The sequence below is a fragment of the Ambystoma mexicanum genome, chromosome 7q, assembly GCF_040938575.1.
Source record: "Ambystoma mexicanum isolate Mex_15411 chromosome 7q, UKY_AmexF1_1, whole genome shotgun sequence".
Classification (NCBI taxonomy): domain Eukaryota; kingdom Metazoa; phylum Chordata; class Amphibia; order Caudata; family Ambystomatidae; genus Ambystoma; species Ambystoma mexicanum.
In genome coordinates, this window is record NC_090941.1 from 998,367,424 (window position 1) to 998,384,720 (window position 17,297).

The 17,297-nt window shown below is 42.8% G+C and overlaps 1 protein-coding gene across 2 annotated transcripts in view; it reads right to left on the reverse strand.

Annotated features, from left to right (window-relative positions):
- RNF169 (ring finger protein 169) overlaps window positions 1–17,045 on the reverse strand; it is a 361,593-nt gene extending 344,548 nt beyond the window's left edge. For both annotated transcript variants that reach the window (XM_069640161.1, XM_069640160.1), the window contains exon 1: window positions 16,578–17,045. In XM_069640161.1, coding sequence (XP_069496262.1) covers window positions 16,578–16,962 — 385 coding nt within the window. In that variant the 5' untranslated portion in view covers window positions 16,963–17,045. The remainder of the gene's footprint in view (window positions 1–16,577) is intronic.
- Window positions 17,046–17,297: the final 252 nt, after the last annotated feature.

Genomic DNA, 17,297 nt, shown 5'->3' on the forward strand with positions numbered 1-17,297 from the left:
GGGTGCCTAGTTTTGTTTGTGATGATAAATCTGACAATTTATGACCTTTTAGAAAATGTTTGTTAAGATTAGTTAACTCCACCTGCTATACCCTGATAACCATGATATACCGTCATTTGGCAAGAAGGTTATTGTACCGTCATAAAACTAATACCGTGACACCCCTACTGGACTAAGACTGGTGACCTTGAGGGAGTTACTCTGAATTTAAACAGGAAATGATCAAAAGACTTTTTGGAAAGCGCGCCCGAGGGCAAAAGAATTCTACAATAATTCCACCAAAGCGTTTTTCATTTAGCGAGGAAATGCTACAATAACTGATCAATTCAATTTCTTTCAGGATTTAACATGTTTAATAATGTAGTGTAGTTTAGCTACATTAGTGTATTTAACAAAAAAAATTGGAATGCTTTAGAATAGTAGAAATAAATAAGCACTCCAGACAGCCCAACAACCGTGACAGGGAAGGACATTAATGTTGGTTCAGCTGCAATGAGTCCGCTATATTAGAATCCTTGTTGCGAGACAATTGGCTTTCTCAGACTGAGGGAGGGTCAGTGCAACAACAATTAAACTGCCTGGCGAGCCATTAACAGGAGCATGAGGACACCATTTGGTCTCCAAAACAAAATCATCAAATCTGCATCATCACAAAGGTTTTTCCAACTAGTGTGAAATTAATCACTTCCAAGGTCTCCATTTCTAAGTTAAGTGAAGATATTCAATGATTTGCCTAGGATCACACTCTAGTTAGGAAGCGCGCACACACACACACCGCAATACAAGTACTTTACCACATACATTCGCACATTTACTTGGTGCGCATATAAGACTGCCAAAGTTTACACCCAAAATCACATAGTAAAAGCAACCAGACAACCCAAGTGGTTCTAGAAAATGGTAGTTTCCACACTTAAGTTCCATAATTCTAAGTAAAAATGAACCTGGAGGAAAAAAAAAAAAAAAGTTTTCTTTAAGACTTACACTAATTGCATAATAAGTTCACTTGGGTAAAGAAATTGTTTTCAAACTTCCAGCTTGATTTTATGCATGAGGTGAAGAACATTGACTAGCCAAAATCAACCCCTTTTCTGCATGTCAAACCAGCAAATGTCATGTATATGAAGTACTGTACATAAAAAGGAGCTATATTCAGTAACTCCCTTTACTTGCTTTAAAAACCAACAGATCTAGGTAACTGAGCCACAAGTGCAAACTTCATTCTCGATACTATGGTGAAATGGTTTTACTCTGGGTACTTTTTGTAGCACAGGTGTGGCCATCATTTTTTTTTTTATACAGTTCTAAAAAACTTTTAGACAAAATTTTACTAAGCAAAATATTTTCATCACTGCATATTAAATTAATAAGCTAAAAGTGCCAAACTACAAACATTTTATATAACTATCAAAATAAAAAAGAAAAGGGCAAAAAACAACAGAAAAAAGAACCCAACATAATAGGCAAACAAAGAAAGGAAAAAAGGCGAGAAAACCAACCAAGCTTCGTAATTCATATACTAGAGCTCACATAATAGTTTGATATCCTCCTCAAACGTTTAGTAGTTTATCCGCGCATTTCCAAATTTGCGTGATGGCTATGACCAGTCCCCTATTTTGTCCTGAAAGACATCTCAACCAGAACAATTCTTCAGTTATTTGTTCCATCATCATCAACATATTTGGTGAAATATCTTTCATAGATGACAGACATGGAAGAGCAATTAGTAAGTATATGTCTTGCAGATTCATTTTCACTTTTAATCACAACATAACCTGCAGAATCTTTCATTGGAGGGAATCTTAGTCCAAGAACCCTTACTTTGAAGCACATTAAGGAGAAAGCTTGAGTTAGGCATGTGTTTCATGCTAGTTAAAGAACATTCTGGAGAAGGTGTGTAGCGTTCTCATTCCAGCCACTTTCTCATGGCTTTTTACCCAATCATATTTTTCAGTAGTATTTTCAAGGATTTTAGGAGCCCTGCCCTCACCATTTTCCCAGCATGGAGTCCAGCAAATTTTCACAAAGAATTGATCATTCATGGCCTTAAATCTATTGATGACTCAGCGAGCCGTTGCCCACAGCAGTTCTTATAGGGAACAGAAGGGAATCTGGTTTAGAGTAAATTACCTTGATATACAGTTTGGCTCTGTTACAGTTGATCAGAGTTGCTAATAATTCAGACCCATATCTAGTCCGATAGCCTCAATTGGGATATAATTATTTTTTATTGTAATTTTTAGTGTGAATCAAACTTATCACAACACATTTCTTATCATAACCTTTAAGAAAACAACCATCCTCCATCACAACTCACAAGCCCAGATTTAAGTTTCAATGTCCAAGCAGGCTTCCAGAAAGTTTATTACTGAGCACGTCAGATGAACTGAACTTCCACCTAAGATTCTTAGCCACCATTCATCCATGTTGTCATTTATTGGCGCAAATTGTTTTAGGTGGATTGACCTTATGATCTTAAGTTCTGGGCATTCTGTTATTAGATGTTTAAGTGATTCAATGTTGGTCCTGCAGAATCTGCAACTGATTTTTCAATGTGACGTGCCACTAACATTTGTTTTGTTTTTATGGCATTTAGACGCAATCTTAAGAATCCATTTTGACGATTACGAGAAGGAAATTTCTGCAAATATTGTGGCAGATTATCTAATTTGTTCATTACAAGACTATGGTCCAGAGCAGTCGATAGATCTTTGTGTTTGGACAGATTTTGAATCCAAAACCATAGTTTCATTTTTTTCTTTGCGATTTGAGGCTGGTCTAGCAAAGTTTCGATCTTGATGTCGCTCACCTTTAGGACTTCCTCTAGCTTGTGTGTCCAGGTCTTGAGTAGACCAGTATATCCCAAATTATCTCTTGGCGCTAATAACTTATATGCAGGTTCTGGATTTGCGATTAGCATTTTTCGTAGGATCGCTAGGGATTTCCAGACGACGCAGCCGTATAGTTCTTCTAACGCAAGTTCGTACCTTATTACAGTGATTGAGATATAATTCGGTAGTCTTAACACTTGCCGCCAGAAGATTCCCTCTAGTTGTGCCCAAATTTTTTGGTCTAGGTTCCATCCCGTTTCTGATCCATATGTGATTCCAGGGACTATCTTTTGCACATAAAACTGCCGCACTGGGATTAAGCTGAACTTTCCAAACAAGGTGTGGATTTGCGCCCCTTGTTGAGCGAACGTTTTCCTTCGTTGCAGCAGGTTTAATACCCAATTTCTTTCTCTAATTGACTTATTTATTAGAACTCCCAGATAGCACTGCTTCAATTTCTTCGTTGTCGATCCTCCATGTGAAGTCTCGGTTTCTTTTTCCTTTTGCTGGGCCAAACTTTTGGTCTTTTTTAGGTTGATTCTTAGGTCATTTTTCTCCATGTATTGTTGTAAACCTGATATTAGTCGCTGTAACCCTATTTGAGTTTTGTCAATCAAAACAAGTTCATCTGCATAAGTTAAGCACCAAATTTGGTGACCATTTATTTTTGGAGAGAAACTGTGTATGTTTGTTAAGGCATCCGGGATATCTGCAATGAATAGTTTAAACAAGACTGCAGCTAAAGGGCAACCTTGTTTTACCCCTTTATTTGTGGCTATTGCTTCAGTTAATTCGCCCTTTCCATTTATCCTTACACAAATCCATGTTTTTGAATGGAAGGCCATTATTGGATGTAGAATATTTTCTGGGCAACCCCAATTTTCTCCATAGAAGTTCATGATTGACTGTATCAAAAGCCTGTTGCATGTCTACAAAGGCAAGGAATATATTTGAGCTTTTCAGTAAAGCTTCCAGTTTCAGTAGGTTTACCTTAGTCAGATTAATCTCCGTCCCGACTCCTCTAGTAAAACCTGTCTGACGTCAGTCCATGATTCCTTTATTGGTAGCCAACGTTGTTAATTTTCGCTGGAGAAAGGTCGCCATTATCTTTCCAATAGTATCAAGAAGGGCGATTGGCCTGTAGTAGACTGGGTCAGTCTGATCCCCCTTCTTGAAAACTGGCACAACAATCGCCTCGGTCCAGGATACTGGGAGTGATTTTTGATTAGCAATTCTGTCACACAGTATAGCAATGAAAATGGACCATTCCGTTTTATGTGCTTTTAGCATTACATTGGAGATGCCATCTGGCCCTGCTGCTCTTGAATTTTTTTTAACTTGGAGATTGCATGTCGTCCTCGGTTTCCGATACTTCCGATCGCTTTTACTCACTATTCGTGTCTGTTATTAGGCCCAGATGCGATTGTTTGAAAACACCTTTGAAATGATTTTGCCAGGCTCCCTCGGAAACTCCATTTGCTAACACGTCTGTTGGATTTGCATTGTTTAGAATGCGCCAAATCTCTCGCGTTGTTCGATTAAATCAAGGATAGCATCATCTCACCACGTTCTTGATTTCTTGCATAGGAAAATGTTTTTTGCCAATTATGGTATTTTTGTCGCCGTTGTTTAATATATGAGGCGGCATTCGCTCCCATATTCCGCTTTAACTCTCATTTCTTTATTGAGCAGTTTCTTCTGGTCATTTACTAGTCTGCTCCATTCATGCCTGTGTGTTTTTCTGTTGTTTAGGATCCTTGCATTGCTCAATTGTTGGTAAGGCAATAGGGCGACATAGTTTATCGGATTTGCTGTTGTGTTGGATAGGGATCGATACTCTGTTAGGCTTTTTATTTGATTTTCTTTTAAGCGTAACCGATTTTGCCCTTGATTTACTTCTACTATTTGTTTGCAGAACGCTACCACCCGTTTCTGGCTTAAAGGCCAGGACATTTCCAAGACGTCATGGTCACTTCGATCTGTCTGGATAATTCGTAACTTTATGATCTTAGTCCATACATTTCTTGATGTCCATATGTAGTCAAGGATCTTTTTGTGGCCAAAGTTTCTCCAGGTGAACATCGGTGGTATGTCTCCAGTTACTTGTCCATTTACCATGTCGCAGTCTCTTGCGTCCTTGGGGTATAATTACTAAGCCCCAAGATCTTGTGCCAGATTATTCCTTCAATTTTGTCGGACCAAGCTAACCACTCAATATAGGCGGCCTCCAAGCCATATAAAAAGGCTTCTGCTTATAGATAGTACAGATGCCACATCACCTTAGTCCTCTTATTCCGCTGTAACATTTCATTAGAATCAGCCTTACCCGAGCTGACTTCAAACCCCAAATATTTATAGGACATTACCTTTATGATCTTGCCAATCGGGCTAGGGATATACGTCATCTTACACTGTCTATGTCCAATGACCATAAACAGTCTTAGAGAGATTTATTTTTAGGCCATTCTCTGCATAATCACATAGTGCCTTTGCGCTGTTTCGTAACCCAATATAGCTGTCAAAAATTGCGATATTGTCCACATAACTGATCCAACCTAATTTGTTCATGCCTATTCCCGGGAAAACACTCAATTCTCTCAATGAATATCTTGCCAAAGTCAGCCATAAACAAGTTAAAAAAACATTGGAGCAAAACCACATCCCTGGCGAACTCCCTTTCCTACTGCCATCTGTTCAGGCAGGAGGTCCATATTATTAAGCTTCACTCGAGTAATGTTCTCCTCGTACATCAACATACAGATATATAAGAGAAGTGCTGGCATTCCCATATCCTTAAGTTTAGACCACAGCACACTTCTATTCACCATATCAAAGGCAGAGGCGAAATCTACGAACAGGATAGAGAGGCAGACCCATCGGGCATTTGGCCTGCTCAATAAGTATATTTACGAATAGAATATCATCGATGGTAGCATGACCCTTTCTAAATCCCGTTTGTGCTTTGTCCAAAATATTATTCTTGAGTATCCACACATTTATTTCTTGTAATACATATGTACAGAATATCTTGCTAAGCACAGCTGTAAGTGCAAGTAAAAGATAATTATTGGGCAGACTTCGCTGCCCAGTTTTGAAGATTGGGATAGTTATGGAGGTAGACAAAGAATTAGGTATGCGGCCTGTTGTTATCACTTTGATATAGTGAGAGTAGTATTTCAGCCCAAGAATCTGCATTTTTCTTATCAAATTGCACAGCCCTAGTATTCAACCATGTATCACCATCAATACGACCTCCTCGACTCCCAGACCTAAAGTCGGCCCAAAATGTCTGTATCGCCTGCTAGCAAGATGTTCACCCTATTTTGCCAATTAATATTACTGGAAGCTCTATAGCGTAGTATCCAATTCCTATATGTATGCTTGACCTTACGCTTCTGCAGTAGTAGCTGGGCCACATCAGGAATGGTGCCTTCCAAATCTCTTATCGGATTTTTCTTTTATCCAGGCTAATTACCTTATCAAAGGGTACAGCATGACATACAGAAAGTGTTGGGAGGATGATTTGATCCGATTAGCACCAGCCCCTGCATACTGGACGAAATCAGACTAACCATATCATCTACTAGCATCTTTATTATGTACAATATTTTCAGATTCATGCACCATTGACTGGCTTTATCAAGCTTCTTATCTGTCCACCCCATGCGAGTACCTCCACCCAGGGGCTCCACTTCCCCAATGTTATCATAAGAGCGATCTAAATGTGGTTTGATGGAAAGAGTGCTAGTCAGGATTGAGTGATCACTGAAAGCAGAAGATTGAATGTCACCAGCAGCCTGATAAGACTTTCACTTAGAAATACATAGTCAATGGCAGATTAGTAAGTACCATTTGTCCATGTTGCACCAACATCCTTACTCTCCATATCAGAACCATTAGCCATGTGTAATTCCATATCATCTGTGAATGTCTGCCATCTCTCTTTTCAAACCACCTCTAACTCGCAACATCCCTAATATCATCTTACTGGTATCCAATAGTCTCCAACCCACCCCCAATATTAAATTCATCTCCGATTCCATAGAATATATATCAATAATTGTTTGGTATATACATAATTGAATACCCAGGGTGTGCTCGTCTTACTGGGGATCAAATACATTGGCGATTATTACTTTTAGCCCGTCCACAATAATGAGTTTGACCATAAGCAAATTTGGATTATGATTCACATGAGGTTATTCCATTCCTTACCAAAAGTGGCTAATCCCCATAAAGTCTCCCTTTTTTACCACATTAAAATAGGAAGTATAACCATCAAAAACAGGTTTTTGGAGCAGCTACAGGATTACTTCTGCATCCATCAACAGCTCATAAGAGCCACCAGGGCCAGACAAAAAATTCCCGGTATTCCATGAGACTACCTCAATTCTGATTATTAATTGTAGGTAAGAATGTGCAAAGCCACTCCAGTGAGCTTTGGTATTATCATCCTTACTCACAGGTGTCTTTGCTCTGCTTTTTTGCATGATTTCATCACTTTTTGTTGATTTTTTTTTAGTTTTAGGTTATCTCCACCATCCAATTCATATCCATTATTTTCAAGATCATATTTACAATTTCTGACAAGAGTCACTACTGCTTCCGAGAAGCAGTGGACTAGTCAATGCACCAGAGCATTGCCCCACAAACTTAAAATCGCTACTTTTCACATTCCTAAGCAGGAGAGGGGTATGTAGAATCTCAAGGAGCCTACTTCTATTTATTACTTTCTTAAGCCTATTCCATCTACCAATAATGGTGAAAGATTTTTAGGCAGAGTAGAAGTATTGTCTTTATTTTTCCACCCATGCTTTGGATTTCTCTTTCCTTAATACTAGGGTATGCGGGCAATCCATTAGGAGTCTTATAGGTCTTCCGAGCAGGTGTTACAGCTGACAGTACACTACTTTTAACTGTAGCGTCTGCTTGCTCAGTATCATCTGTACTCGAGACATAATCAGAATCATTCACCCCATTCCTAGGGACATAGGCTTTATCCTTTTGAGCCGCTGAACCCATGAGCCATGTAGTTAAAATTACCAGTTTTAAGGGCCTGCCTTTTCAGTTTACGAGCCACTTTTCCTCGCCCTCTAAGGATTTTTGCTTTGCAGGTATAGCAGGCACCTCCCTAACGGCGTCTTTGGGTATTGCTTCTACCAGTTTAGTTTTTACTTCAGATATTAGTTTAGCCCTCCTACATTTCTCACGTTTGGACAGACGGGCTTGATTGTTGTTTTCACCATCAACCCCCAGCAAAATCTCAACTAATTGGAGGGTGCTACAGCCTCCTGAGCAGGCGACAAACTAGCACTCGCCTTAGCAGGCTGTTCCTAAGGTCATTGAATTAAGCATTAACGAGAATTGACAGAATATGAGCCAATTTCAATAGTACTTTCAATGCGAAGCTAGTAGTAGAGTTGTGGACCTCTAGGTCTTTCAATTTCGCATAACATACTATTCATATTTATTATTAATCTCTGTACAGTCAGCCAAAACAGTCAGACGTGGTGAGCAAGATAGTCTGTCAGAGCTAGGTACTGAGGTTGCTTCAATACGGGTACTGATGGGATTTGTCGCTGTAATATTTGTTTCCGTAGGCACCCCAGAGGGTCTAATGTGTTCCAAATTCGCAATTTGTCCCTCTAGGCTGTAACACAAATTTAACAAGGAATTGTTATTATCCAAGTCCACAGATATTGATACGGCTTCCATCGGGGAAGCATTCATTTCCCCCATAGCTTTAGAGGGCTCATGTATCTCCACCACCACAGGTTGTCCAGGGAAAAAGTCTGGATTTAATCTGCGCACTAGTCTCTCCAGTGGTGTTAGATACATTATTACATCAATTTTTCTTATTCGCTTTTAGTTTACTTAATTTTTCTTATTTTGTGCGTATACGAAGTGTATATAATACTGATCACTAAAAATCAGGAAGCCACGGACAGGACTGTGCAGTCCCTGCACCGACTCAGAGCACCTGGATCAGCACAGTCAACCCCAATTAAAGCAGGTAGCCAGCCGAGACCAAGTTACTCAGCGGATGTAAATCGCTAAACCAAAGCGCGTGGTTCAAAGGTATGTCCCCACAGTCACCACACGAAGGCCTACGGCATGCAATAAAGTATTGTATGTCTGAAAACGGCGCGCCAGCATTCCTGCCGCAACATGTGCACTCCGCCCAAGCCTTTAGTCCTGTGCCTCAAGGGAGGCAAGGATAAAGCTGGCTTTCAAGCTTCAAACTCAAAGCCAGCAGGGTCATAAATCAGAGTAATGTACCGCACGGAGCTCAAACCATCTCTGACTTCCAAATTTCCAGCTCCAATATCAAACACAAATCACTCAAAACATCTCGTAACGTCTTAGGGCCCTGTAGCGCTCACAACGTCTTGCCCACGAGCACAATTTCACGATTCAACAAACAGTCCGCTCAATTCGATTAGAGGAAAGGACCTCAGCACATTGTTGCATCTTCCATTCTCCACAATCCACAAGTTCACAATCCCCCATACACTAAAGGGCAGAGATGGCCCTGCCATCATTCGACCATATTCAGGTTGCACTGACTCCTAGAAGTCGACATGCACCAGCACCCCCTGTAATGAACCCACTTGATTAACAGGTAAATGTTTTCACTTTAGCCGCACAACAGTAACCTACATACTCTGCAGTTGGCGATTTATTTTTAATTGTAGGTGTAAATGTTTCCATGAATAAGCCTGAGCAACGTGGGGGGCGTGGCTATCTGGCCATGAAATAGAACGTGCTGCGTGAGGAGCTCCTGATGATCCGACTTTATTTTTTCCAAAGTTACCTGTTGAAACTGCAACGATCGCCTAGAACTTTGGGGATCAGGCGTCGGAAGCCGCACGCCAAGTGAAGTTCATTGGAGAAGTTCATAGTCCCGGGGAATCGCGAGATATACATGTTTTTGTTGTTACGGCTGTGTGGCCGCTTCGGCACCAAGATGGCGGCTAACAAAGGAGAGGCCTCCGAGGAGAAACAAAACTGATTTCCCGGAACTACGGGACATGGCGGCGGTAAATTGGAATAATACAATAGGGAAATATGGCAGAGTGTTCGAACTAGCACCATGAGAGCGCCCGGCCTGGCTTACGCTAATGGAGCCTCGGCGATCTGACTGCAGGAGGAGATAACATTGGATGCTTGGGACACGAGGCCTACGGAAGTTGAATGGGGAGTGTCAGGCCAAAGCCCACCCGTAAGACAATTCGAAATGTCATCCCAAATGTGAGTTAGGAGACCTGGGAGCCAGACCATTGTCAGACCAAGGACAGTGCAACAGCTGCACTAAGGCGGAGGCGTGCAGGAGTGGAGGGCAGCGCCATGTTGGCGAAAGGGTTGAGAGTCAAGACTAAGCAACCCACGATGGAGGCTTTCACGAAAACGCAACGACCCCCGCAACATCGGTACAGAGCATGGTCGTGACCCCTGCGGAGGACGCCCCCGAAGGGGACAAGCACCAGATCCTGGAGTCTATAACGGGACTGAGTGCTAAATGGGACTTGGCAATGGTGGACCTACGCACAGCTCTAGAGAATAAGATTGATGCTGTAGGTACGGAACTCACCCTGCTATGTCAAGATGTCAGGGCGCTTGCAAAAAGGACCAGCGGTCTGGAAAGTGGGGTGAAGATTAATATCGATGTTAGCACGAGCAATGCAAAAGAGATTCATGTCTTAAAACAGGTCGCCAACCTGGAAAATCGTGTGGAAGAGGCGGAAGGAAGGGCGAGGAGGGACAACATTCGCGTGGTTGGCCTTCCGGAGGGGGAAGAAGGCCAAGACCCTACAAACTATGTTGAAAACATGATCCTACAAGGGATCGGAGCAGGGAATCTTTCGCAGGGATTTACGGTGGAGAGGGCGCACCGTGCCCTAATGAGGAAACCCCGGCCGGGGGCCCCGCCAAGACCGATCATCGCAAGGATCCCGAATTACAGGGACAGAGAAAAGATCCTCGAATATTTTCGCAAGGGCGGCACAATAGAGAGAGCATCCACCAACATCACAGCATACACGGACTATATGATACTGGTGCAAAGACAGAGGTATAGTTACGTTGCCATCAAAAGAAGGCTGAGGGCGGCGGGAGTCAAATATAAGCTGCTGTATCCGGCACGATTGAAGGTGCTACATAAGAACAAAGTGCTATTTTTTGATACCCTGGAGGATGTTGTCACATGGCTGGACCTGTAGGGCTGCCCGGAACAAGAAGCGGATCGTGATCGGCAGGATCATACCGAATGAAGATTTTGTAATATGGACATTGTGAGGGTGAGTAGGACGACGACCCTGATTGTACAGAGAAACTGTAACTGGCTGAACTTTGAACACAATCTGAGCCTAGTGCTCAATTTGGACTGGAATATAGTGAGTGTAACTGTAATTGGTAACTGTTTGGCATCTGTATGCGTAATGTTTTTTGAAAGGAGCAACAGAACGTGGACGACCTACCCCAATAGATTATTAGTTTCAGCGGCCATTAGGGCGGCTTTTACCCTACTGAGCCCCGAGTAGAAGCTTGTGCTAGGCAGGGCTAGATGTGGGGGTGCCTGAGATCCAGGAATGGAGCTGGGCAACGGTTGGGGAGGGTATTGTTGGGTGAGGGGTGGGTGGATGGGAAGTTGAGTGTGTGTGGTTATGGGGAGTAAGTTTTGTTTCAAGCCTATTTGGAGGAATCAGCATGTTGTACTTGCGGTGCATGAAGGGGCGGAGGATCGGGAGAGTGCTTACTAACGACCTATGGGGGACCTCAGGATAATAACGTGGAACGTCAGGGGCCTTAACAGTTATCTGAAAAGAAACAAAATCATGATGTATCTGAAAAGGCAGAAAATAGATATCGCACTACTACAGGAGACGTACTTGACGCGAGAGAAGTTGGACCTGGTTAAGAGAAAGTGGAGAGGGACTGTCGTGTACATGTGGAGTGGAGCACCACCATCCAATGGCCCCAGGCCCACCAGATTTGCAGGGAGACACGGAGGCGCCCTTGGCACATTCAACCCTGCATTACACCAGGAAACGTTGCCAGATGTCCATGAAAGCTTGGGGGGCTTGGGTATCAAAATGCTCCCGGCATTGCATGCGCACTGAATTGTGTGTTTTCACTGGGCTGGCTTGGGTCCTCCATAATGGGTGGCATGTGTGTCACCTATTATGGAAAAACCACCCCTTTCCACAACGTTATCTGTTTAAATTCTAATTCTCACCAAAACTAATCATGCTGGGACTCCACTGCCCATATTACTTATCCAAAATCTCTACTTTGTTAATGTTCGTCTGTGTTAAACATATGCAGAATAGCACCAAAGCCGTTTTTCATAGATCCTGGCATTCTGAGCACGTACCTTTTCAAACAAATGCATGACCCCCGAGTAACAGAATGAAACAAGAGCCAGGGAGTTTATTACACATATTGGTCTTTTCACCAAAACCATCAACCACACCACACAAAAAACCCAGTAATCTATTGAGAACCTAATAAAAATGGACTGACAGTAGCCAGGCAGCAACAGCAATTTTAACGATGTTTAAGCATAACTGGACCGACGGTAAAGCTGCTTCTAGTCTGGATTATGTCTTTATTGACTAATTCTCTACATAACTTCTCCGACCTTACCAATTGTTTTTGCACCGATATCGAAGTTAACCATCAGGGAAATCGCATCACCTGGTCATATCACAACGTCAGGAGATCAATCAGCTGATCAAGATCTGGAATTATCGCTGGCTAAGAATAATTGGATAGGGATGGCCGGTTTCGTGGAGGTATGTATGGCACAGAAGTAAATATCTTTGGGATGGTTTGATCTTTTGATACATAAAAGGAAAAAAGGGCATATCGCTAGTATTAAGATATTATGCTTATTGTCTCAAGTGGACAGGTTTTAAGACAGCTAACTTCCATTTCTGCACTATACAAGAATTGGCTGAAGTACTACGTACAATGAAAGTGGAAATGTCTCTTTACTTGGGGTTTTGATAGTAAAAAGTTCTAGTATAGCTAGACATTTCCTGGCAGGGAACATCCTATACTTTAATCTGGGTTAGACGTTACAGAACTCTACTTTGACCATAGTTTGGTTGTGGCAGGGCCAGGCCCATATAGTTGTGCAGAGACTATGCTTAACGGTTTTGACGAGGAAGACCTCTTAGAGGTTAAGATAAAAAGGTGTCTTGCGCTTCCCCAGCACTGACAGCTGCAAATAATCCTAATAAAAAGGTAAACCCTCATTTTTGGGCTCCCTTGGTGTCACGTTTTTTTCACTGCATCATAGTTCAAGGAATAATTCCGCCTAGCTGGAATCAATCCCAATTCCGGTGCATAAAATGGGGGAGAGAATGGACCCTTCCAATTACAGGCTTTTAGCCATGTTAGAATTCTAGTTGCAAAATCTTTTCTTCCCCAATTTTAAAGAAATTGAATAAATCGGCAGAAGAAAACCGACTATTAAAAAAGGTTTGACTGGGTTTAGGCGAGCCCATAGTAATTCACATAATATCTGGTCCCTTCACCATGTGACGGCGGAAGTGTTGCATCGTGCCAACAGGAAATGGTTTCTTTGCTTTTTTGATTATTCCAAGGCCTTCGATAGTGTACCACGTCCTATATTATGGCATGTGTTTGGGCACTGACCCTCATTATACAAGGTTAATGTACTCCGACGACAGTTACTGTTCGTGTCAGTCAGGATGGAATTATTAATCAGGTTATTGACATTGAGGCCTTAAGCAGAAGTGTGTACTCCTCCCCCGCCCTCCAGTTTAAGCTTTACGTCTCTGACATGGATGCTGTAATAAGGTCCAGTCGTAATTTCCCCCATATATTGGGAAGGAGGTCATAGAATGGTTGGCTTATGCCGATGAATGTATTCCTCGACTTCACCAGGTTCGGTCGTCAGCACTCCATGGAGGCTCTACTTGCTTTTGCTACCAAGAATCACATGAAAACTAATTCATTAATATCACGACTTGAACAGCTTGAGGATGAGGGAACATACAACTTAGAAACTACGAGCGTGCCTCGTGTCTAATCACTGCTCCAAGTTCATGTTCCTGTGGTCGTATTTGATGTATGAAGTTGGGATCGATCGAGTGTGAAGTTTTGTAACTCGCTTGTGTTTGTCTGATGGGTTCTATCTTCCTTCTCTGTTTTTTAAAGGTTTATTATAAACCGTATAAAAATAAAAAAAAATAAAAAAATATATCATAGGCAGCAGGTTGCGTAAAAAAAATGTCCTTAATGGACACTGGCAAAAACCACATTGGAAGTAGTGGATAGTTACATTTATTTGGACTTTCCCCATTAAATCTTGCCCAGCTGTTGCATTTTATGGTGATTTTATAACACCTAAAGCAATGAAAATAAAGGCTGATGATAATGAGGTTTGTTGCCAGATAAAGTGGGAATATAGAAGGCCTCCTTACCATCTATACAATGAGTGCGGATTCCTAGCCTCCTATATGGATTTGAAGCACTATCGACCAGATATGCTACAAGGTTAGACAAAAGTGAGGAGAAATTGCTTCGGTCTTCATGGGTGTTTGGGTGCAGTGCTAGAGGCCTTGTGGTCTCGCATGCACAAGGGCCTTTTGGTTGATTCAACGATGCAAATTTTATATAACGTTGTGCACCCTTTTGGGTCTGGTTGCTACTCATATTTATGATGAGGTATTAAACCCTTTCCAACTAGATTTGCAAGCATTGGTTTGACTTCTGCCTAATGTTTCTGTTGTCTTAAAAAATAAAACCAAGGTCTGGGACAGATTTGAAAACATGGCTCAACTCAGGAGCAAAAAAACAGATATGTGGTTTCAATCCAGGTGCTCCATGCACATTCCTACAAAAAAAAAAAAAAGTTTACACCAAAATTGAGAAGATTCATTACCCATCTGCGTGTTAATATTCTACCCACTTTAGAAAATACTGGTGGCTGGTGAGGTATCCCATATAAAAAGACATTGCTGCCTCTGTCACCAAGTGATGGAAACCAGTAGCCATGTTCTCACATCCTGTAGTGTATTAAGTAAGAAATCTATCAAGGGCTGTGGTCATTTTATTAGTCATGAAGAAAGTTTGAAAACGGATCAATTTGGAGAGATATGTATATCTCAATCATTGGCAATTACACTTGCTTTTTGTATATGGAAAGGGGCACTTGCATTTTTTGAGTTTGTATCAGGTATACTGTATCATTAAGCACAAAGCGGATTTAATTGCCTAGGATTTTTGCCCCCCCCCACCTACCCCTATCGACAATCTGATATTAATTCATCCTATAGTTTTAGGTTTGTCATTTTAAAGTTTATAAATGTATTAAGGATTGGTCAATATTTTTGATCAAATTTATTGCAATTTGGCTGTGCAGGGCAAAAGGTTTATTTTACACCAGACATAATGAGATCTCCATACCGTTCTATAGGTCTTCAAGGTGCAACACACCCCTAAGAGAGGATTTTTGTAATTGTTCTGCATGTATTCACAATTGATAAGGACAGGTGCCCGACGTATTTAATTTGCATATCAAACCATCTACAAATTCAACATTAAAATCAGAGCAGAAGTTTTTTTTAGAGGAAAGGCAGGGCCACTGACACCGTGCAAGATAATTTTCTTGAGCCAAGTCTATGCAAAAAGGGGTTAAAGGGTGAACTCGTGAAAATAAAGATTAAAAAAAAAAATTGCAGCCAAGAGGGCCAATGTCAATGAGCATCTGAGACGTTTCTAACACTTGCAGCTGCAGGACTATCTTGGCGGGTTTTGCAAAATGCAACAGCTGGACAAATGAGTCCCACGCATGTCTGCAAATGGGTCTTTTCTCATCAGTGTACAGCCTGTGCAGGATTCTCAGAAGATCTCTGCATGGCAAATTGACAATCTTGCCCCCCCGTTGCTCACAATCTACAGGGGCAGTTGCTCCTGTGTACTCATGACTGGCACTATGTGGTGGGCAGGGGTCTATACCATGGGAATAGAAACACCCCATCACTGTGACGAACATTTATCATTAGAAAGGTGCTGACATCAACAGAAAAGCGGGTCACGCAAGTATTTGGCAGCCACCTTTGCTAGCCGCGCAGCCCTACAGTGTATTTCTCATCTGTACGTGGCCCTAGCTCTGAAAAAGAGGTGCCTTCTGAAACGGTCCTGAAAGTGTGCGGAGGGGAACAAACACCATCACCCCCATGTCCACTCTTCCTCGTCCCAGTACTTACCTCATGAGGCCCCTGCCTCCAACACAGGACCTTCTTCTATTTCTTTAAATCCCTATAACTCCTCTCACACATCCCCATCGCTCAGTTTCATATTATAAAGCCAGAGCATGGGACCTCCCCCTGCAGGGAGCGTCGTCAGTACTGTGACGAGGAAGAGTAAGACCAATGAAGACTACCGGTAAGTAATCAGAGCAACATAGCCCAAACCCTGGGAACAAAGTAGGAACTATGTAAGTACAGGCCGCTGAAATGCCAGCAAGAGAAGGCAGTGCACTACACACTCAGCTCGGTCATCTCTCTGACGGGTGCGGCCTTTCTCGCTCCCGTGAGGGATGAACCTGATGCCGCGCATGCTCTGCCACTGAAAGCCCAGCACACTGCTACTCTGGCAGACGGCTCGTCACCGAGCAGGGGCTGTTCCATGACTGCCCCTCGTAGTAGTGGCATGATCCATTGGAAGTGAGACAAAAGTTTTGGAACTCAAAAGGGCGATGAATAGACGCACCTTCCGGTTTGTCTCCCGCCTGGGAAGTGCCCTCCTCCTCCTCCAGCAGCCTCTGGCGACAGCGCTCGGGGAAGCTGTGGCGCACCCGTTCCCACAGCTGCGCGTCCACCAGCGTCCCCTCCCTGCTGCGCCGCCGGGTCCAGTTGGAGATGCGGGATCGGCAGAGGGGGCAACACAGGTTGGCGAGCTCCACCGTGCGCTTAAAGCACGCCAGGCACACGGAGTGGCGGCAGGGCATGGTGACGGGCCTCAGCAACACGTCCAGGCACAGCGGGCACATGGCTTCCTCGCGAGAAAGTGAAGGCGCGCGCCCATGCCCCGAGGTTTCCCCGCATCCAGCGGCTGCGCGGGAAGCGACCCGATGGCCGCGACTCACCGCAGCCATTTTACGCCCAGCTCAACCGTTGGCGGACATGACAAACATTCAGCGCTTAGCCCCGCCCACCTCATTAACATACCCAGAAGACTAGCAATTCCTTCGCCCCCGCCTCCACTAAAGGTGTTTGAAACAAGGACTGAACAAATCACGAAAGCGCCTTTTAAAAACAAGCGTGACTAAACGGAAGAGACAAGACGGCGGCCATGTTGTAATGGCAATGCAACGCGTTCCAGCCCGCCTAATAACCCTGGGCTGTTGGGAGTACTGACATAAAATTCAAATGTATTAATACTAATTTGTATTTCTTTGAATTACAATGGACACCACACCAGTGAGCTACC